Below are 24369 nucleotides of genomic sequence, written 5' to 3' on the forward strand. Positions count from 1 at the left end.
TTTGTATTATGGTTAACCCATGCTCTCCAGTTTAGCCTCTCAGTTATTATTCTATTTATCTCTTATTGCCAGATTGCCACTAATAGTTTAGTAGATTCATGAGTACTGCTTACATGTGCTGTTTTCTTTTTTACAGAATATTGATGCCCTGCTCCGGTGTCCCATTTGTTTTGACTTCCTCAGTATTTCAATGATGGCAAAATGCTCTCATAACTGTAAGTAACATGTAGGTGTGGCTTTCCCTTGATTTTAGAGCAGCTTTGGTGGTAATTCCTTTTATGGAGTGAGTTTTGCATGGAGAGTTGGTAACTGAAGCATCGAGCAACAAATTGCAACTGAGAACCTTTGGAGAACATAAACACACTTTTGAAATTAATTTAGAAGCCATAATATATCAAAAACTAAAAAAAATTATGTGACCATAGTCCCACCGACATGACTGATATTGAGTTTAGTTCATATAACTACAAGCAATGCACCCAATTGCACCTTGCTCATCTCCTGAGCCAATGATCGAGCCACTTGGTGAATGGAAGCTAACTTTTTTCATGTTGATGGATGGCATGTTTTATGTTAATGCCTGAATTGTGTTGGGATCATCATATCAACTTGATCAATCAAGCTAAAATTGAAACAGCTGCGAGCCATTGGCTACAGTAGGTAGCCAACAGCCTTCTAGGCAGCAGATAGCTTCCAGACAGCCTCAAGAATGCTAAGTAATGAGCACAGTCTACCAGGCAGCAAAGCCATGCAGAGAACAGTCTAGGCAGCCAAATGACTTCACCTTCCTGGCAGCCTGGTATTAGTAGAGAACATCCTGACGACCCAAAGAATGCTAAGTAATGGGCGCTACGTTCCAGGCAGCAAAGCAGTACAGGGCGGTCTGCAACGTAGCAAAATGATACCTCAGTGTTGCCAGTTTGTGAAAGTAATAGCATACAGCCCACAAATGGTTTAGCTATTAAGCTGGAGATATTCAAATTACTAGCTATGATTGAAACAAATGTGCATCCCAAACCAAAGGTTGCATACTGAACACAAAATTTGTTTTTTTTACATATACCATTCTACTCCAAATATTAAGCAGGAAAAAACTGGAATTAGGCTAACAGATGAAATATAACAGAAATTTTGTTTGTGTTTCATTTTGCAGTTTGCTCCTTGTGCATCAGGAAATTTCTCTCCTATAAGTTGCAGTGTCCAGTTTGCAATTCAGTAAGTATGAATGCGACCTGAATTCACAATTAGGTCCCCATGTTGCACAGTTTGCATCTTCATCAAGATCCTCACCTCAGCATAATGAAACACGTGCAGTTCACCTTATGTAGGTAATGACGTTTATTTAATAAAGGAACCTGGTTACAACTCTTTCTTTCCCAAAACCCTCTGTTCCACTCATATTTTGTTTCTTCCTCTTATAGCAAACAACGGTGCAGGATCTAAGAAACAACCGTTTACTGGATGACTTGGTCATGAACTTTCAAGCAATAAGGTAACCATACAGATGGAATATTACAAATGATTATTAGTACATTATCACTAATGGCCTTTGCATACATACGTACATTTAAAGAACTTTCCATCTCGCATCTGATGTCACTGAAATGTGAAGGCATTAAAAGGCTTTAAAATTAAAAGGGAACGCCAAATGACTGACATTAGCATGCCCCTAATTCAGTCAGAAACCTTGCTATTTTTAATACGAGGAATGTAATTTTTTCAGTTTTCAATGGTTCATCAAATGTGTTAATATTGCTGTTGTAACTAGTGCCCCTTTCTATATGCTTAGCCAAGTGTCAGCTTGCGAGGGCATTGCTCTGTCAACATGATTAGCACCATACATGTCCGAAGCAGAAGTGTCCAATGTTCACAGTACAGTTGGTGCTAAAGTAAATTATTGTTTGGATTACCGTGCCAAATTCCATGCCGCATAGAAAGTACAAGAGCCAAGAGTTATCAACATGGACAAATTTTGTCCACTTAACTTTAGTAGACTGATAAAAAAAAATATGCATGCTCAAGATAAGAGGGGAAGTGAGAAATTACACTTAACTGGATTATTGTCATTTTACACCAGAAGTTGCTTTCGCAAGCCTCCAAGGCAATATCTCAGTTGCCTTCCTCCTCCCTCTCACACTCTCCTTGTCAAGCTGCTTGTTAGCCATTACCTGGGCCGTGCCAAGGATGCCTGGCTCCTCAAACATGCTTAGGGCTGGGTGCTACGGTTGGGCGATAACGTACATTCTCCTATCATGTATATTGCTGATTCCCTATGTATTCGCCCATGTTGGGGACAAAGAAAGATAAATAGACACAAACACACAGGAAAAACAAACTAGTCCAGGCATCACCTTCATCTCTCTGTTTGCTTGAAGTGAATACACAATATCGCAGAAACAATCCTAGGTCTGGCTACATTTTACTAAAATTGATGGCAACAGCACACAGTGCAATATTTGTGACAAGAAAATAACTGCTTTTTGAAGTCTGGCGACCTCAAACCCACTTGAGTCAAGAGAGCTGTACTTTGTTTGACTATAAAGAAAAAAATGCTGACAAAAAAATGTTTTTAAACCGTGCTAGACTGCATTTTACATAAATGCATACAAAATTTACTAGCACTGGTTATTCTTGAAATAGTTCTAAATTTGAAATGTTGTTGACATAGTTCTAAATATTTACAATTTAATAAATGGTTTTAATATTTACTAGGTCTGATCTGATAGTTTTGATTAAACCATGTTTCATACTGTGAAACTGAAGAAGAAAAAAATCATAACAATTTCACACATGGGAAATTCCACCCTCAGATACTCTTGTACTGCTATATATCTTTGATGTTTATTGCATTGTAGGAGTTATTTTGTGATGAAGTGTTGTAATTTACCTTTTCGATGTATCCACTTTCCCTCAACCTGCCTCGTTTGCTTCTGCCTCAGTTAGTGATTTCCTACATTTCTCTGAATGCCTGTCAGTGTCCCCAAGACAACTCACCTGGACTTGTTGCATCCAGCTGAGTTTTATGTGTAGGTGGAGACAGAAATGACAATACCGATAGTGATCATCACGGCAAGAGAGCGAGAGTTTCCACTCGAAAAAGCAAGAGTCACACCCCTTTCCCAAAACACGTCTTGCAGCTGCATTGCATTATGGAACATTGAGCCTACTGTCGGTGGACAAATTGGTATCTCCTCTTCTATGGTTGATTTCTCCTTGTATTATTGTTGAATGTTGATGCAAAATGGTGAGTCTAGAAAGAAGACTTGACTGACACCAAAACCTGACGCTTACGTCAATGTTTTAGATTGCTGAAAAGTTTTCTCCTATAAAACACCATTGTAGCTGTCCTGGAAATATCTTGACATGACATCACATTGTTGAAGTTTGGCCAATTATCGATGGGAATAAGAAAAAATCGACCCATACGAGGTACATCGCCAATAGCTGTGTTTAAGTGTTTTAGGGTGGATTTTTCCATTAAGAGTTTAAATGTTATTTCTTTTATTTGGGAAAACTAACAGCAAAAATTATATAAGTTTAAAAAATAGGCTATTGCATTACATAATAAGCTTTTATTCAACATAGGTATCGAAAAAGGTACTGTAATTTTCAAACAATACCCTGCCCTAAACATCCTCTCTAGACAAGTTAGCCAACCAAGCTGCCTAGTATTGGTGTCACGTACCTCTTCCTCACGTACGTCTTGGTCCTTAAGGAGGGATGGTACCGCTCCTTTCTTCACTATTATTAAATCAAACTGTTTTTTGGCCAGTTGCTGAAGTCCTCCTAAAATGGGTGAGGAGCGAATCCATCCCTTTTTATTATGCCATCCACTGCATACACATGTTGTAATCTTTGGGGATCCACTGCTGAAACTCAGGCAATTGTCAGGCTCGACAATACATAATTGAGGCATCGCAACTTTGGCTTGTTATGCAAGCCAGCTGGCTACTGTGACAAACTGCAGGGCACCTCATTCTTTAAAGTCTGGGTTTATCTGATGTGAGTTTATCAGGGAGTGCATTGGGTATCTAAAATGGTTTGATTCTGTTGGCAGCCAGAGGGATAGTTTCTCAATGGCCGTTTTTCCACAGCACTGACAGTTATAATATTTTGGGTAATGCCCTTTGTTGAATAATACCATGAGGGAAATGTGATTCTCATTGCAGCAGGCTTTTAAAGTAATAATCTGCAACATTTTTATCTAAATACACATCTGTTTTGCTACTCTCTGTCACCAGTAGATATAGTGATTCAACCTATATTCAGTTCATGAAAGGTTTTTCATTTGCTGTTACAGTTTACATGTCTGGCAGCAGCAACAACGGTTTGTTTGGGATAAATAAAAGAAGAACACGGTTGTTAGCATGAGCAGTGATAGCCACCGTGGCTGAACAGACAAAGAAAAAAAACGTACCTACTGAAACTTCATGAATAGAAAATCCAAGGAAAAAAACTAGTAGAGTAATGAAAATGGCAGATCAGGAAATATGACTTACTCCACACAAAACCTGTCTACCATAAACGCAGCAGGTGAAGAGGTAAACATCTCTCAAGTTTATATCATCATGGTTCTGAGAATTGCAGGAAACAAACTAATGCTGTGGTGATTTCAGGGGATGCTGTTGTTATTGACAAGATTAAAATTTGTCCTCAAGGGGACCAATTTGAATTCTTGAACCGGTACTTGAGAAACACTTATAATTTATCTACCAGTAATCTACTCCTGAATTAAGGATTTTCTGTAAATCAAATAGGGATTTTATTTTCATCAGCCAAGGTCATTCAAGGTTGTCTCTTTATGATAGTTATATGTCTGTGTTTTTAAGCTTTAGGGCTGATATTTTTTCATTACGGCAGGATATAGGCATGTGCAATTGTGTCCAGAGCTGGCTTGTTATTGTGAGCAAGCCTCATTGAATGCATGGGCACAGCTAGCCACATGCTTGCAGTTACAGGCTGTTTTAGGGAAACTGACTAATGTAGGACCAATTTTCCCGCGGTGTAACATATTTTGTGAAGTAAACTAAAAATTAAAATATACAGTTAGCTGTTTAAGACATCCCCCAGTCCCTGGAATCAAACTGTATTATGTATCCCTGCTGACTTTGGGTCATATCCTACCAGAACTCTCTCCCATATCTACCCCACTCTGTATACCTCTGCCTTCCTACTGTTTCATTGAAGAAAAAAACAATACAAAAGGAAAACTGAATCCTCAGCAAGTAAATCATTCATATTAGAGTGCTGGCATCTCATCAGTGCTGTATATTGCTTAGCTCTTGCTATTCCAGAAATGGATGATGCCCCAGTGAACTCAGTTTTATGAGTGGGCACCAGAATCCTTTCTTCAGTAGAATTCTGAACTGCTGTAGATATAATCTCCCGGAGTAGTGTCATCAGTCAGGAAACCATGATGTTTCTCCCTTGCGTCAATCACCACAATGGTGTCAACACTCTGAAAGGTCTTTCTTCAAACTCCTGATCTTCAGATTGCCATCAATGTTGGGAATGAGTGGCTTATGTAGCTGCTCTTTCCACTGCCCTTTTAATTTCCTGTCGTCTAGCACTGAGCCTCTGAAAAGTGGGCTTCCTCCATAGGTGACCCTCTCATAAAACAATGTTGTTATTTAGCAGTGGGTCACTCACCACCTCATTTTTTCCCTTATTCTTCCCCCATGCCCACCCTTATAGCCCTGGCTAATTTTTGAAAGACCCAAAGTCTTGTCTCAAACCGGTTGGTTTTGAAGTAGATAAGTATTTTTGCTTCCAATAATGTGAATTAAATCCACTAAATCGGAGAGGACTATTCTTTTTTCAGTTTTGGAACTGTGTAAAACCTCTTCTTCCTCTCATTGCTGAGTATTATCATCTAGTCAATCAACTTGTGTGTGTGTGTGTGTGTGCGTGTGTGAGTATGTGCATGCTGCTTATAGTGACCAGCCCCTAACCTTGAAAGTACTGTAGTAGCTATCCTTACACTTTGGTCCTAAGGCCCAGTACGAATTATAGAAGGTTACTGCTCTGTCCGCTAGCTGTAGAGGACACTCAGAACATTGCAGTCAATATGATGGGGTCAATTGAAATGCAATTAGTGTGTGTACTTTAAAAAGGTGCTATTGACTCCCTATCAGGTCTTCTAGCTGCCACAGATCCAGACCTGGAAGATCAATGAGCTTTCAAACAAAATGCCCAAACTCAGCGCTCTCTCCCTCCTGCAGTATCCCACTCACATCTAGAGATTCTGCTGCTGTTCTACTAAGTTTGTGTAAATCTGAAAATTGTAATTTTTTTCTGCCCTATGCTATATTCCTTTGTAATGGGAGGAAAATTCATTGACTCGCCTCCATTGAGATGCCTTTGTGAATGTATTTCATTCATAATTCCCAGACAGACCTGGCCCATTAATTATGAATGGCCGTACGTCCCTTCCTGCCACTGAATAATATATTATGGATACAGTCAGATTGAACTGAAATGTAGGCTTAGATCAGCTCAAATTCATCCCTTTCTGCTTTATCTGAGTTTAACACCTTGATATGTGTGTGTGTGTGTGTGTGTGGTGGGGGAGGGGGGGTGCAAGTGGTTGTTGGGATCGACGTTAGAACAGAACAGAGTAAAGTGATTTTATTTAATACTGCTGCGTTTTTATTTTTTGTAAATGTGCTTAGCTTTCTCAATATTTGCTTTACATTGTTGAATTTAGAGTGAATAACTTGATTAGCCACAGTATGTTCTTTTGGCAGGTCACTTTTATTCAGAAATCAAAAGGAATATTGAAAAAAGTACAATGTCACATTAAATTAGCAAAGAGTTAAAAATCCATTGTGTTAGTCCACAAGGCACGCAGTGAAAGGCCTGTGTCCTCACAGACATGATGATGACACTGCCTTGAATTAAATGTCTCAGGGCTTTTATTCCCTGGTGTTTGTCTAGCTCCAAGTCTGTAGATTGCTTGTATTATAGATTGCTTGTACACAATATTTTATTAGTGTATATCCCCAGGTAACCGGCTATAAAATTAGATTTCTGACCTTGTGCCAAGACTAGAATGAGAGAGGTAGAAAAGAATGACATGGGTACTCATTTAGTCTCTCTTTCTTTCAGTCTCATCCCTGATATAATCCTGGCATTATATTAACTGTTTTAGCCAGAATATTGATGTTGATGCACTCCATAAAGGTTGGTCAGGTAACACCAGAAATTATTTAAGAGGTGTTTCTGTTTTCTCTTTAATTTGACATGAGGCACCTTTGAGTCAGAAGAGGTAGGCAGTGCTTTCTATTTTACTTATGATCATTGTCAAGAAGACCTCTACTCAGCCAGGTATGAATCATCATTGATTAGATACTAGTGCATCAAAAAAGAAACTTGAAAGACAAATTTTCATCACAACTCCTGGAGTTCCAGTAAGCTGGAGAATGCTTTTACAAAGCAGATTTCTCAAATTTTCAAAGATTTTGATTTCTTTTAATTAGTTTTAAATAAATAGTTTTTTTGTTTTGTTTTGGGTTTTTTTTTAATTTTTATAAAATTGACATTTAATTTAAAATAACTTGGCCCAATATAAATTGCAAAAAGTCAAGTGGAGTGAATAGTGCTGACTGTATATAGGCCTGGTAGCTTGCTTTACGTAACAGTGATACAGATTGATGGCATGGGGTGGGGGCTACAAGCAGATTTCCTCTGGATCTTTGGCGGGGGTTTTTCCACATCACATTTGTGCAAAGGGGCTTTGTGCAAGTGTGTGTGTGTGTGTGTGTGTGTGTGAACCTGCTCTAATGGGGAGACTGAGGACAAATAAAAAGTTTTCAATATGGAAAGCAGAACATCACACACCTCATTGGTTCCATTTTATGGCCCAGTAATGGCTCTGCTGCAATTTGTTTGCTTTCCACATTTCCAAGACTGTAGCCAACTTGTCTATTTTTTCTTGCTCAGCAGAAAAGGGTGAGATAATTGAGCAAGTGCAGTTTAACGTCAAAGAACTCACATTACTGTCAAGAGTATTTATTGGCACATAATACTCTTCGCTTTTTAATGGGTTCAATACGTCGTTTAAGAAGACCTTGTACCTGTAACTATACATAATACATGTAATTATAAGTTTGTGTGGAGGATATACGTTTTTAGTTGGATAATTTGTTGAGAGAGAGAGAGAGAGACTGTGTGTGTACCAGGGTACATTTTAGCATTAAACAAGGATGTGGCTGGCTCTGTCTAGATTATATGATGTGCACTTTGTCACTTACATGCAAACACTGTTTTTCTTCCTCCTGCTTATTCCAGGGAGCAGTTGTCAAAAGCAAATTTTGACTCGCCTCCGATATCCCCAAGGACCCCAGCTTCAGCTGTCAAATGCAAAACTCCTAGAAATAGGGGTCCAAAGTGTAACAGCTCCGTTTTGAGTCACTTTTTCCAAAAAGGGGCCAAAACATCTCCTGCTAAAGACGTCCAGCAAGTTGGTTCTGCCACTCTGTGTGTTCTGCGGGGGAAAATACAGACGGCATGTACCCACAATACAAATAATGCTGACCTACATCCACTGACTGCTCAACCTCCCCTGGTTGTGAAAGAAGAGCCGATGGACAAGGAGGAGACATCTGCCCAGAACCTGATGTTACCTGTTAAGCAGGAGGAGATGGTCATCTCATCCCCAGTGCCACTACCAAGCAAGGCTGATTCCTTGTCACCATCAAAAGACATAAAGCCAGTGATCAAAGGTGAAGCCTGTGGGTTAGGAATGCAATATTGCCCAATATTTTTTTTTAACCAAAAATGAAAAAAAGTGAATGGCACCAAAACCGTTTGGAACAATTAATAAAGAGCAACAATTCTGTGACATTTTCCCATTTACACTGTCTGTTTGTGTGTTGCAGTTGACTGCCCTGTGTGTTCCGTTGCCATCTCACAACATTTCATCAATAAGCATCTGGACACTTGTTTGACCAGAGGAGAGAAGAAGGACAGCTTGAGGAGGTACTGAAAATAGCCACTTACTGTATCACTCAAATGCAGCCACTCCAATTCTATTTGCTCAAGCTATAAAGCTGAATAGGGAGGTGGATCGGAAGGAAAAGATACTCAATGGCTTGTGCAATTTTTCATAGATAAGCACCAATTGATGATAGTTAACTGCAGTAGTTGAAAATCAAGTATTGACACCCTCTGTCATATAAGCAAGCATAACATGTACAAGATGTTGCCACAGTCAAGAGCCAAACATGATCACAGTGTCGTAAAAAATATTTTTCTACAAATTGAGTTTGTTTTTAAATGAGCAATGTCTAATTAATTAAAGGAAATAACAGTTTTATTTTGAAAATTTACGCTAATCTTAGCAGCAAATTTAAATGATGTCGCACACTGGGAGAACGTTCTTCTGGGGTCTGCTGCTATACAGTTGATGTATGGCAATATAGATCTAGGTATTAAGGTTATTTAGGTATATAATCTTTTGATCATTGGATACAACCCATTCTCTGGCATTTTATAATAAATCACATTGTATCAGTAATGCTTCTATGTATGTATGGATGTAATATGCTATCAACCAGGTTTGCTAGTGGTTCAGTTGCTGACGTTAACTAGCAAGCCTAGTGAGCTAATATTACATTATTATTATTATTATTATTATATTATTGATCTCCATAGAGGAGATTAAGGCAGCTGGTCAACTATGAAACCCAAGAGCTGAGATCACATTCACAGGTCAATAATCATCATGAATCTGCTGTGGGACTGTACTAAATCTGTACCATGTATGTCAAAAACATTATACATACCAGACTCAGTACTTGGAATGTAACTCTAGAGCAAAATTTCCTACAATTATGAATTCCTGTAGGAACATACTGAATCTGGTGGTGCTAGGCATTCATTTCTGTGCTGTTGGTTACACTGCAAGCTAAAAGCATGGTTGTCGCCATTTTTGAATCCCCAGATGGAAAACTGTCCTGTGCTGGAGTTGGAGCATTCCTAACGAGGCAGCTGTGCCTTATATGCATCGCAGGGCTACTGAGTAGTGTAGCTTTGTTTGTTTGTTTGTTTTTTCTCTGTCATTAGAATAATCTTAGTCTAATCTTCAGTCTGTGGGTTAAATTTCAATGGATTCAAATCAAGGGATAAATTTCAAATTCAGAATTGACAGTTTGCTTATGTGTTTGTGTTCTGGAAGTGGCAAGTCAGCCAGCTGCACATAGGAATGATATTGACTAGTAGAAGATTGATAAAACTACAGTTTATGTGTTGATCATAATTTATGACTAAAAGATTTGTCTATTTTACACGTTTAAAGTCTTAAACAACTTTTATAATATTTTCCATTAACCTGAATATGTAGCCTGCTGAATACTCCTGAATAACCTTGAAGATTGATCTTTGTGAGAGGCCGTTGATACAGGGTTTTCCAGGATGATTGATGTACAATGCGGCAATTTGAGGTTCTATTAATGATTGGTCGTATTTGCGTAGCTGCGCCGCACACTTAATCTGTGGTGGACCTTGATGTCATGATGATGGATTGCACAGGTTTAAACAGTTCTAACCTAAGGTAGCCCACCAGCCTGCATGGGGAGGATTTTTTACACTGGATTTCCATTTGAAATAAATGCAGTACAGTAGAGCCATATTATGTCTTGTATTCTCCTCTGGGACCAAATAATTGAAAACAGACATTTGACTGTCTTCATTGAACTTAATGGGACTGTGGACCAACAGAGATGTCTGGCTTCAACTATATCCCCTGGCTAACAAGTTTAGTGACTCCCATTCCTTATACCATTTTATTATCCAGACTGAGCTGATGTGGCCCCAGTGTACTGGAGTTATAGGTTCGGTGTTAACAGCTCCATCATTTTCTCCTGCTTATGACAACTGCGCTGGCATACAGTGCAGCCGTTGATTACCGTGGAGTACAGAAATGGCCCCCTATCAGGCATTGCTAAGTAATATTTGGTGATCACTGGAGTGAACTAATGGGCCTTTCTGTTGCAGCTCCATAGGGAACAGGAGGCGTCCGATAGGGAAGCTGGTGTACAACCTGCTTTCCCTGCAGGAACTGAAGAGGAAGCTGAAGGAGTGCCACCTTTCGGTGCAGGGCGCTCGAGACCAACTGATCAAAAGGCACCAGGAGTTTGTCCACATTTATAATTCCCAGTGTGACTCACTTGAACCCAAATCAGGTGAGAGCCCTTGGTCCACTGTGATTACGATATAGCACTATAAAGCATTTTGTTTTTGTGGTTATGTGTGCATATATTTGTTTAACAAGAGTGCTAGCATTTTTTAGGTGGTCGGGGGTGGGGGGAGCAAGTGAATCTGCATTGACTTTAATAACTCCACCTGTAACACCACAGTACTTTAACCAAGAGAATCGCTGAACAAATTATTTAAATCATGCATTGACTCACCCAGTATACTTACAAAATCACTGAGCTACTTCCTGGTATATGAATGTCTGCAGGCTGCAGCAAGGACCCGGTCCATGCTTGTGATTTCTACCCTACTACCTGGTGTACAACCACACAGTGTATTTCCCTTATGCAAATCTGTGGATCCCTCTTTAAGCCCTGCAGATATCTCTGATTATTGACAGGATGCAGAGATGTGATTTTAAATAATCAACAAAGACTACGTAATTTTAGGATAGTTACAGATTGAAATGCTTGTAAATATTCAATGCTTTAATTGAGCTCATTCAGTGGTTTGGGGCTTGATTCTGACTGTGTTAAATTATGCGGGTTTTTCATGGGTTGAGTTGCGCACAGTTGATCTGTTCATACTCAGACATGGCCTATTTGATGAATGCACTGGGGATATTAGATGTGCTTTCACTTGTGCATGGATTTATGCTGCACATCTTTCTGCTGAGACATTGTCTTAAAATTCTGTGCATCTTTGATTCAGTTTTGTGTAGGAGAACTGTGCACAATTTAATTGGATTTTGATTGAATTGACAACTTGCCTTGCAGCATTAATTGGTTAAAGGCATGATGAAATATAATTAAATATGCTATATGTCTGAAATGATTTAGACTATTCATTTTTGCTTGTAGGAAATCACTGAAATGTTTTTACATACAGTACATCAAAACTAGCTTCTATATATCAAAAGCTGAGTTTCTTAATGACAACTGCTTTCTGCTCAACACACCAACAACTCGCTGCAATTGCAGTGCTTTTCTTGGTGACCAAACTGTCATGGGCAGACCCTGGAAACTTTACGCAAACACCTGTTATGGCCATGTTTGTATGAAATGGCAATTAATTATTGACTTATTGACTGGAGTCAGATTCCACATATCATAATGTGAAGGTGAACACGTTAATATACATATTCATAACCTCAAGTGCGCATCATGCAGGAGGCCTCGTATACCCAAGGAGTGACACGTGCATCAAAACCAACTCAAGTGCCACTGCGTAGCACTCAAATCAAGGTCTGAATTGGGTCCTTGAAAATGAGGATTTGTGTCCAATTCTATATTTTCGTTGTTGGTAGTGGTGCTATGATTTTATTTATGTTTGGATTGCAGATTTGGCCAGACCAGTTTATTTGTGCAATGGAGGTAATTCACAGTGGCTTTCAGAGAATCAATCTCTCTAAACTCCACACTCACAAGGAACACTTCTCTGATAGGGGGTTCTTGTAAAAATATGCAGCTAAAATACACAGTTGTATTCAAAGGTACAGAATTTTAAGATAGACCTGAGAACTGCTGTTGTTAGACTGTGTGTGTGTGTGTGTGTTTGTATACTGTTAGTGTGAGGATAAATCCGTGTTGACAACATATTTACATTCTGCAGGACCTCAATTCCTCTACGTGCTGAGAGCTTTTTTAAAAATCGAAATTCTAAGTCAGTATTTTTTTAAGAGTATGAAACCGGAATGTGCAAGTTGCATACATGGTGTTTGAGTTTGATCTCACAGCTTTCTCTTAATTATTTATTTTGACAAGATATCAAAAGAAAAATATAATGACACACAATAACGTTAATACTCCTTCTCGTGTTCTAATGCGCATCTCCAGGGATGCCTCATTTCCGGAGCAGTGGCCTCATGGGCCAAAACCTTTTGTGCGGTGAATAGCACAATTCAGATAAATAAGCAATATTTGTGATCTCAAGAGTAATAAAGATCTCTCTATCCTCTGTCAACAGCTGAAGATATTGCCAAAGAAGTGGAGGCCAACGAGAAGACCAGAAATCAACTGCAGGGGAAAGCCAAACCTGTGTGTACTAACAGCTTAGTGGCAATCTTGACATTTTGAATTTTATCCTGTTATTTTTCTTCACAAACACTTGCCACATTAGGAGCAAAACTGTGTCTGATCAGCTGCTTTAAACTACCTAGCTAAAACAGGCCTGTTTCAGTAATATCTCTACAATTATTTATTTCTTTTTTCTTTATTTTTGCCATTTTTTGGTTGATGATGATGTTCCCTCTTTGTCCATTGAAACATGTTGCAGGTCATGATCTTCTCGAAGAATCAGTCTGAAGAGGAGATTGATGAGATGCATTCAACTTATAGTAAGTGATGTTCACACTTTTGCCATTGATTTGTTGACACTGGGGGGTTCTCTGCCAGACCATGCTATTACAGCAGTTTGGGAAAGATCAATGCAATAATATCACAATGTCTTTGCCTTGTCGATATCTATAAAATGAACAAACAAACAAACAGTGACAAAGAAATTGTACGCTCAAAGTACAAAGAAAATCACACTGTTAATCAGCTTAACAGTCAGTGATGGGGACAGGGGAATTACAACATCAAATCAGATTTTCTATCCTCGAACTTATGTTCTGTACGGAATCCCTGAAGCCCTGAAAGGCAAGAGAAAAACAAATTGATTCTCCTGGTGGATCCAAATACGTAAGTTTTGTCTAATTGTTTTTGTCCCCGTGTTTATCTCAGTATATTGACTTACTAACAGGAAACCAACAGGATCTGCTTTGTTCTACCAATTTTTTTTTCTTATGTTGCTATCTCAATATATTGACTTACCAACAGGTGAAAAAAGCATCCTGGCCAAAAATAGTTTCATCTATTGGTCAGTGAATATATTGAGAAACTTAGATATTTGGATCCGCCGATTCCTTTCCTTTCAGAGCTTCCGTAGCTCTGTCAGGGTGTTGGAAATCATCTCTAGCATCAAAAAGCACAAGATTTCCTTTGGGTAGATTCATACTTTATCCAGAAGGTCATTTATAAGAAAAGACATATTTTGCTCTCTTAAACTGTTTTGAATTTTGAATAGTTTATATGTGGGCATATCATACATTTATCCCGTCACTGTGAAAATGGGTGCAGTTTAAGAACAGAATGACCCTAACTGCCCAATAGCTGAAATGGACTGGCACAAATAGATGTCAGTGGTAGCTGAAATCTTGGCCAGTTACCAAAAAGACTGAGTGCTGTGTTTGTCAGAGCAAGGCAGACAAGTTTGAAAAAATGAGCTGCATGCTGCAAAAATGACAAATCAAATTGAAATGGCAAATGTTGTTATCCCAGCCAAGTCACTTCTTTCTGAAGTATGAATTCCCTTTTATACTGTAGTCAAGTCGACTTATTTTGCGTTCACTGAAATGGAGCGGTATGTTGTTTTCTCGTTTTTCACTGTCGCTATAGATTTCAAAGCACTGTAAAGACTTATTATTGGAAAACACTTGGGCATGATTTTCCATTCCACTAGAGTGATGCACTCACTTCAGCTCTAGTAAGAGTTTAGGAGTGCTTCTTTATCAAGAAATCATCTTCCACTGCATGTGTAGATGTGAATCACATTGGGTTCGCTACCTCCAAAGAGATGCCCGATCAATACAAGTGGGGGATGCAACAAGTCCCTCTCACTTTATTCAGGCCTTCCGTTAGGAACCAACTTCCAATACCTTTCGCAAACACATTGCCAGAAACCAAAATAAGCAGTATCTCAGTGAATTACTCTGTCTAAAGTGAGTAATTGAGCAATAAGGGATGGAATGAAAACATGTAAAACTGATGACGTGATGAAGCAAGATTTCCACAGAGGCAAACACCTAAACCTTTGTAGTGAAGGTTGTAGGGTTACTTGGCCATTTAAGTGTCTGTTTAAGGAAGTATTCTGTCCATTAGCTATGAGCTCATAGGTATTCACTCAGAGGTATATAAATGCACAGGAATCTGGACCTGCTCTGTGTTTTCGTCCTCAGGGCAGAGGTCGAGTCAAGGCAGTGACATTATTGAACAATATTCAAAGTCATGTTGACACGGTAGAACAAGATGAAAAGCTTGTTGAAAATAGCTCTGTAGAGCTAACTTTAAAAGTGGATGAAAAATGGGTGTGACTCACAGGAGGTGGATTCTATAAATAGCTGCATTGCTGTGATAACCACTTGATTTATCAGAGGAGGATGTGGATGACTCACTCTGCCAGCATGGGGAATGGTGAATGCAGACAGGAGAGGAAGGGGAAAGCGACACACACACACACACACACACACACACACACACACACACACACTCTGAAGTATTAGACATCCAGCGGGTGGTGTCAGCCTCTCCTTATTTTGAGAAACATTGTCTTTTAGTAGTAGCACAATCTGTGGCCTGTTAGTGAGACATGATTAATCCTAAAGGTCATATCTGTATTATGATTATTTCTGTGTATCCAATGGTGTAGATAGGACCTTCTAAATAACGGCAGCAAAAACTATACGTCTCAGGAGACAAATAGCCTCACAAGCTAGAGGAGATATGTGCTAAATAATTTAACTAATCAGTTTAACATGTGTATGTGCTTCCTAACTGTTGTCATGGGGAAAAAAATCATGTTGTAAGATAAGGGACTTGGTAGTAGTGATCAGCTCATAGCTCTTACCTTACATGTAGCTAGTGTAGACATTTTGCTAACATGCTGGTGAATGTTTTATTGTCATTTTTGGTCATCGGAGCTAACAACAAATATATGCGTACAGTATATGGAATTCCCTAATAACTTTGGAAATTTGGAAATGTACTTTGGGTAAGCTCTGTTTATTACATCAACATAACAGATTTTGTCCTAGCTAATGAGGCAGTGGAACATCTTGCCCATGGAAATGTACATATTGATGGAGAGAAATACAGTAATAAGCTAATGCAGGACTGGGATGGACAAGACACTGCTGTTACTGTTAAAGTGTAAAAAATAACACAAATAACTTTATCAGTTTAACATAAAAATGCATGACTATTCATTTTGTGGTTGACAAAATAGGACTTAATTCATAGTATTCTGTTACATCACCACGGCCATCTTGGTAGGAAAATAACAGGTTATTGTAATAAATTAACAGGTGATTATAATCAAAGGACAACCACAGGCAATGTGCTGTATATATGGTAAAGCACCATATTGGTAGGAAATGCATGGGAATACTATGAATAGCCCCTTTTTAAATGTTTCTCTTACTTAAGATGCCTACATGCCCTTGGCTGCGTATGTATGAATCAGTCAGGCTTGGGCCTCTCAAGGGTTGACACAATTGGAGATGTGCCTTCACATTATTTTATCCCTACTGCAGCTATTCTACCTCAACCCTCCACCAGCATCTTGTTATTTGAATTATATTCAGTGTGAAAAAAAAAAAAAATAGATGAGCTAGAAATAAAGAAACCTGTCTACCATCTTCTTGTACATGTGGTTCTCATTCACTTTGCATCTGTGTTGCATGCAGCACTAAGGCATCCATTTAGAGAGGTGGCTTTATAACTCAATATTGCTAACCCAAGATTTTTCTGCATTTGGTTTTCCTGTGCAGTGACACATTTATTATATTAACTGTTGTGTCTTTGAGGCTTTGTAGTGCATTGATGCGTAATAGCTACCAGCAATATCACAACATTGCACACTATTTCCATTGAACTGCCACTGGAGATATTTAGAATATACTGTAAAACAAATGTTAAATGCGGTGTTTTGGCAAAATGTTGCCTCTTTCTCTTAGCTCTGACATCAGTCTACAGTCTCTGTTTATATGACCATCATAGATTTCCAGATGTTGTGGTTTGCCGTGCAAAGTGATGCGTAGTAGCTACCAGCAATATAGCAAGTAGCTAGCTACCAGCAATATAGCAAGTAGCTAGCTACCAGCAATATCGCAACATTGCCCAGTGACACTTATTTCCATTGAACTGCCGCTGGAGATATTTAGAATATACTGTAGAACAAATGTTAATTGCAGTGTTAGGGCAAAAAGTTGCTGCTTTCTTTTAGCTCTGACATCAATCTCCAGTCTCTTGTTTATATGACCATTATAGAATTCCAGATGCTGTAGTTTTCCATGAAAAGTGATTAAATCCTCCATTTATTTTTGGATCATTGCCAGCAATTAACCTATATGCAGGCTTTTCCCTGCGTCCATACATGCTCACCCATAATGTCCTTTTAATGACTGTTTGGCCTCCATCAAGTAGTAAAAGGAATTTTCACCACATAAGACATCTGTTTGGTGTTTGCATCTGTGATATTCAGTGAAGTTCATATAACCTATGAATAAAACCTTGATTTGTACAATCCATGCAACCCCTCAAGGTTGGAACCTGTCATTTCCAAGTCAAAATATTCATTTGAATGGCCTGATTCCGTTACAGATCTTGTCTCAGAAAGAAAAATGAGTCTGCCTCCATTATAAATATTAATACAAAATTTCCTCAAAAACATGCTCTGCATTTTGTCTTTGTGAGGTGAAAAAGTACATGAGAGAATTAAATTTATCAATGTTCAACAAACGACTATCATGCATTATGGATTTCATAGTGTTGCCGTCACTTCTTTAGGTTACTTGTGCAAATCATATTCACTAAGCCAGGGTTAGGGGGCGTGAAATTGAAAGGTAATGCAGACCATGCAGCCATAGAGCTGCCCCACATACACATCTCAACTCAATTTACTCTTGTAAACAACAGCCATAGGAATGTTTTGTGCCCCAAGGGGAGCCCAAGTAGCTGAGAGTTCACTGGCGTTTGAAGACATGTGTATCTCCCATGTCTTCTTTGCACATCACCACTTGAAAACCCTCTGGAAAAGCACTGCTATCTCAGGACTTACGTTTTAGTCAGTGCCTTTGGTAATTTATTACAATGGTGTAGATACTGGAGATGAAGATGTGAGGATAACTGTGCTCCGTGCTAACTCATGATCTGCACTAGTGACATCACAGAGAAGACTAGAGGTTTTCCCAGGTTAGGAAGACTTGGTGATTTTGTAGAACAAAGCTTTAAAGGGCTCTTACAGAGTGGAGGAATCTGATGATATCATTCCCACCTATACAGCATGTTGTAATGCAATTCATTATTCCTATGTTTGAACTTTGTAATTGCGATTCCTTACTCATGATTTTAGATTTGAGCTTCTTTCAAATTGTGATTGACATAGTTAGCAAGCATGTAGTCATTTTGATTGCAAATAATTGTTGCGTATTAACACAAAGTATATTTCATGTTCTTTTGGTTTTCCTGAGGAAATCTGTTACCACAGCAATTGATGAAAGCCTTTCTTTTAAATCTCATATTGATCATCTTTTAAGGAAATTGAAATTAAGATTGGGCTTCTTTTTTAGGAACAAATCCTGTTTCTCCTTTAATGCTAGGAAACGGCTTGTTGCTGCTACTTTCTTGCCTCTCCTGGACTATGGGGATGTTTTGTATATGAATGCCTCAGCTCACTCTTTTCATCTGTTGGACGCTGTCTATCATGGAACTGTCTAAACCCCTCACACACCATTGTACTCTGTATTCTTTAGTCAACTGGTCATCATTATCCATGCGCAGAGCTTTACATTGGTATAACTTCATTTATAAATCCATTCTTGGACTGCTGCCCATTTATTTATCCACTTATATGTCACGTAAACAGTGCTGCTATAGCCTACGCTCCCAGGGCTTCATCACTCTCTCCATCCCCTCAGTCCATACTGAATTGGGTAAAAAGGCCTTCTCCTACTCTGCCCCCTCAACCTGGAACACGCTGCAGCAGGAACTGAAGCTGTCCAGCTTGATTCCCCTAGGGGATTTTAAACTACTTCTAAGAAATATGGAGAGAGTGTCTGTGGGGGTTTGCTCTTGTACATAGTGCCTAAAATCTGGCTACCACTTTGGCACTTTTGCACTTATCACTTTTATGATTGTGTTCTATCTTGTCTCTGTATTGAATGTCCTGTTTGTCTGTAACTTTGTGTTGTACTGCTGCTGTTGCCCGACCAGGTCTCTCTTGTGAATGAGACCCCGTGTTTCAATGAGATTACCTGTCTAAATAATAAATAAATAAAATAAAATAAAATTAGCTTTGTCTGTCACTCTGCATAAATCAACTTGTGTGGTTTGCATTTCATGGGGTTCGCTAATCAGAGTAGTTTATTTTCCCTAGCAGAAACTTGACATGAACATCTGACTGTCAACATGATTGTGATAATGATGATTTTATGTTTCTGTTCAAAGTGCCTAAATTATATTTGGAAAATAGATTGTACCTCTCTACCTTATCCTAACACTCTTGACTCTGAGGTCCATATTCACTATGCACTACAACAATTTGGGGAAGTGGTTGTTGCGAAGTGTTAGTGAATTGGGTGCAATCTCTATTTGCATGGCCTTGCCTACAAATCACTATTAAATGAGCCAAATAATGAGATTTACATATGATTTAGACCAAGATCATGACAGGCACAATGAGGCTTTACATTTTGGCCAGCACCATTTTGTACGCTTTCCGCTCATTGTGCACAGTTAGTGAATATTGTGGCATTCTGATTTGGTCATTTTGGTGATATAGCACGGACTCTTCTCTGCCTGCCTGAGACTTCCGCTACTTCTGGGAGCTATGACGCACAAGGGGAAGTGAATGACAAATAACTGGCCCCATTTTTGTTGCCTAAATCATACATTTAAAAAATCTGTCCTTCTGTATCTTACCTGTACCAACATCCTTGACACTCGGGCTGCTTCTGTGAGATATGAGGCATGAGTGGGAATGAATAACTGCCCCATTCTAAAATGTACTTTTTGTTCTTTATATGTTGAAACATCTTCACACATGTGAAACGCATAATGTTGTTGTTCATGTTCAACAACAGGATGTCTCTTGTGGGTATTGAGACTTCCCTCATTTGTTTTGCAGGGAAGCAGCACAGCAGCGAATTTTCCCGCCTTATTGCCCAGGTCCAGGGTCGCCTAGAGAGCACCAGGCAGACTCGGATCAAACAGGAAGCCAGCGAGGAAGGGGAGGAGGCCCAAGAACCACATACTGCAGGTATCGCAGCACTCATCACCATTGTCACCATATAGCTTAGTGTACTCGAGCCACAGGAGACTTTTCAGCCTCTCCAGTCCCCCTCAGCATAACTCACAGTCAGTAACAAATTTTCATTGCATTTCTCATTCCTTATCATTTTCATTGTATAGAAACACCTTGTATGCACCTTTGTCGTCCTTTCCAATTTTGTCATATTTTATAAGAAATGTTTAAGTATTATTATACTCATAGTCTTTTTCTTACTCCCTTGAAGACAAAGTCAGTGCATTTTTTTCAGTCAGATGTGTTGAATCAAAATTTGAAATGCAGTGCCATATCAGCATTTGACATTAATGGTTGTCCGATTGTCTGGGACAAGTGAAAAAATTATTCTGACAAATGGCACGTATTTGTCACTTGCCGGTATAGACAAGTAAAAAAAAACCACAACCGCATGGGTCAAAGAAATAAGTACCCTGATCTGAATGTTCTCTCTATGTAACTATGTGTATGGGTGTATGTACTTCAGTAAGTAGTACGTCAAAACTATTCACTACTAGTCACTGACACTGGCTTTCTAGCAAGTGCCGAATTGCCAGTTACCTATGTATCTCTAGTCAACCTATTCTGTTTCTGGTCTATAATCTTTTTAGTCAGACTGGTTGGTTTAATATGGAATCTAATGTTCAATCTACATTACATTCAAGTGCAGTTCTGGCCATCATCTTTATTGTTGATAAGTTAGAAAAAAGAAAGTATACATAGTGCTGACCATAAGCAGTTAACATAAAAATCCCAAATTGATGACAAAGATGATACAGATAAAATTCCTGTAATTCTATTGTTTAGTTATTATCTTTACCTCTGAGTGTTAAAGTTTGACACATTTTATGTTTTTTGTAATGCTGACAAGATTGCTTTACCTGTTAAATTACACTAATGGCTGTAATGGATACACAAATTGTTTTTATGTGGAAATTGCTGTCCAATTTGGACAAGTTCATCTGTAGGACAAGTGAAAATTTAGTGCCACTTGACTGAAGTAGACTAGGTAGTCAAGGGCATCAATTGAGCACATACCCCTGTTGGCAGTTTATCGTCACCACTTATTGATTCCACTGTCTGTGTGACATGATGACACATATTTCTCCTCATTTAGATCGAGTTGCAGAATCAAAGAGCTCCTTATTGTTGAAGCTAGAGGAGACAGGAGCTGACGAAGAGGCACCTGCAGGATGGATTTCAAGGCCAGCCAGCCCCTCTGACAGTGACGTGTCCATCAGCAGGTCAGTCACCTGACCCATCCTAATCCACACTGATAACACCCTGAAACCTTGTGCTCCTGGGTTGGTCCTCTTCATGTTGCTGAAAGATATCTTTTTTGGGGGACTGTAGCGTTACTGCTTGTACCACTATTTAATAGGGATGCTAATGTGGCTGATTGGCACTGGCAAAACTTCAGAAGGATGTTGGTGTATTGAAGAAGGGAGTCATGAGGCAGAGGTCTAATGCAAAAAGACATTGTGGAGGTGAAAAAGTAAGAGAGAAACCTTTTCACAGGGACCCTTGATTATATTATTTGGCCATGAATAAGTCTGATTTGACAGTGATGATGATGATGATGATGAAAGCCTATTTTCTCTGATCTGCCTTGTAAAAGCAAAGTGCTTCCTTAGGTTACTGTTGTAAATCTAAGGTCCTTGAAGACATTCCTGACCGTCTTTGTTATTTCAGAAAAAAATAGCATTAACTGCCACCAAATGCTATATCACTGGACATTAGGGGTGTAACGGTATACGTATTCGTACCGGACCGTTTCGGTACAGGACTTTCGGTACGGTGCAGATGTGTACCGAATGCAATCTTAGTAGGCTTGTTTTGCGTGCGGAACATACTTCAAATCAGAGTTCCCACACGAACATATTAAGTGGCAGACCGGACGTTTGTTTAGTCTCTGCCTCGCACTTTGAGCGCACTACACAGACAGCACGCTTAGCTTAGCCTAGCCTAGCCTAGCCTAGCCTCTGGCTAGCGAACATCATGGCCAATGCAAACGATAAGCCAGAGCTTGAAGACCCTCCCTTACCGTTAAGGTCTCCTTTGTTCAGTAGTGATCAGGTATGTTTCTGGCAACACGTCAAAACTTGATAACTCATTTGAAACGGCACCACGCGAATGTGAATATCACTGCTGCAAGGAAAAAAACGAGCGTAGTGCAAACGCTGCTCCCTTCGTCATTTAAACAGCCTTTCGCTGGTAATTCAGATCGGGCCAAAGCAATAACAAATGCTGCACTTTAGTCAATGTGGAAAAGTTCATTTCCTAAAAAAAGAAAAGATTATTATAGTTATTTATATTTTTTATTATATTTTATATATTTTTTATTATATTTTATATTTTGTTTAATTTATTTGAGAATATTTTATTTATTGGAGAACTTATTAGTAGTAGTTTACAGCAGTATTCTGTTTTTTATTCTATTTTATTTTTATATATTTTATTTTTTATTATGTTTCATTTAAAATTTTATAAAAAAAAATTATAAACTGTTGATGTTTACAAAAGTTCATAATAAACGACAAGCAATTTTATGTTTTGCATTTTTTCCCCTTACTGTACCGAAAATGAACCGAACCGTGACTTCAAAACCGAGGTACGTACCGAACCGTGATTTTTGTGTACCGTTACACCCCTACTGGACATGTAATGATTATTCAAGGTGTAAGGACACCCGGAAGATTATTTGAAAATGTTAAATATGAATTTTGAATATTTTTTGAGACAGCGCATCTTTACAAATCATTAATTCATTAATTTACTATACTGCTTATTCCTATTCAGGGTCACAACATGCGTTGGGTGCAAGGCAGCAAAACACCCAGGACAGGTTGTCAGTCCATCACAGGGCTAACACAGACAGACAGACAATCACACTCACAGGGATTAAAGTTTTCCGTCACTACGACGGATGTCAGAGAGGCAGTAGACTATAAGCTGTAACATCAGTATAGACCCGCGAGAAAAAAGGGGGTGGTGATACTGTGTATTTGAGATGGTCAATAACATGCAGGCTGACTGATTTACTATTCACTACCCATCCAAAATACCAAGCCCATCCCGTTTAATTTGCAGGTTATACAGGCAGGTGGAGGACCTACCTGCCTGCAGTCATCTCCAACAAAACCTATAACAACCACTTTCTATAAAATACATTCTAAGATTAATTTATTCACAAGTATTTTCTTTGGGCCTTTATCGTACGTAGGCTCTTGTGTCAAAATCGGTCATGTCAACCGATTTTGGGTTTGGCAAAATAACTTTTTTTCCCTTGTCTGCGTCTTCCCTCTCATTCCGACTCGGAGTTGAGTGCTCGGATTTTCCGTTCTGAATGATGGAAGGTTGCTGGTATTGGGACGGCCTGCCTGCCAAAGATTAACACACTGAACATCTGCAAGACACTGAAATGGAAAATAGGATGAATTACAGCAGGTAATTCAGTGATTTGTTTTTAATGCAGGATATTCTCTCACTCTGATCACGTTATTGATGTTAGGAGTCTTGTATATATGCATCAGGCAAACTTATGTGTCTCCACATTTGGCTTTAGTGCTCTGCCAGTGCAGGAGACGGGAGCTTTGCGCTTGGTCCATCTCCAATCCAAGTCTCCTGGTGTGAAAACAAAAGTGAAACTTATGATCCTACAGAAAGCTCCGAGCATCTCCCGTGTGTTTTTAATGTTGTGTGATGGACAGTAATTTGACACTTTTTAGTTGCCAGAGATAATGTTAAGTTGGCCAACACTCGGTAAATTACTTGATTTCTGAGATGGGGGTCTCATCTAGGCCTACCTACCATAGTTGACTGCCTATTCGTCTGCCTCATGTCTATTGTAGTGACTTCTTATACTGTATACCAAAGCTCAACGCCACAATTCAGAATTGAACTGGAAAAGAAAACGTGCCGTTTTTGAGGTAAACACAGAATAAAAAACTGAAACAAATGATAGCCTATTATGTTTTATACAGAAGTCAACGTCACTTTTGGAGGAGAAGAGTGATAAAAGAGTAACCATCGGACAACAAAAAAATGTCTTTTGTACCATGTCATAATAAGAAA

General features: G+C 39.0%; 1 protein-coding gene across 1 annotated transcript in view; it reads left to right on the forward strand.

The window, feature by feature from the left end:
* Window positions 1–24369, forward strand: part of rad18 (RAD18 E3 ubiquitin protein ligase) — a 45587-nt gene that overhangs the window by 2975 nt on the left and 18243 nt on the right. The window contains exons 2-11 of the mRNA XM_078283750.1: window positions 137–215; window positions 1154–1215; window positions 1422–1492; window positions 8290–8723; window positions 8880–8979; window positions 10996–11183; window positions 13162–13232; window positions 13471–13531; window positions 20140–20271; window positions 21413–21539. Coding sequence (XP_078139876.1) covers window positions 137–215; window positions 1154–1215; window positions 1422–1492; window positions 8290–8723; window positions 8880–8979; window positions 10996–11183; window positions 13162–13232; window positions 13471–13531; window positions 20140–20271; window positions 21413–21539 — 1325 coding nt within the window. The remainder of the gene's footprint in view (window positions 1–136; window positions 216–1153; window positions 1216–1421; window positions 1493–8289; window positions 8724–8879; window positions 8980–10995; window positions 11184–13161; window positions 13233–13470; window positions 13532–20139; window positions 20272–21412; window positions 21540–24369) is intronic.

Source organism: Centroberyx gerrardi, chromosome 5 (assembly GCF_048128805.1).
Source record: "Centroberyx gerrardi isolate f3 chromosome 5, fCenGer3.hap1.cur.20231027, whole genome shotgun sequence".
NCBI lineage: Eukaryota > Metazoa > Chordata > Actinopteri > Beryciformes > Berycidae > Centroberyx > Centroberyx gerrardi.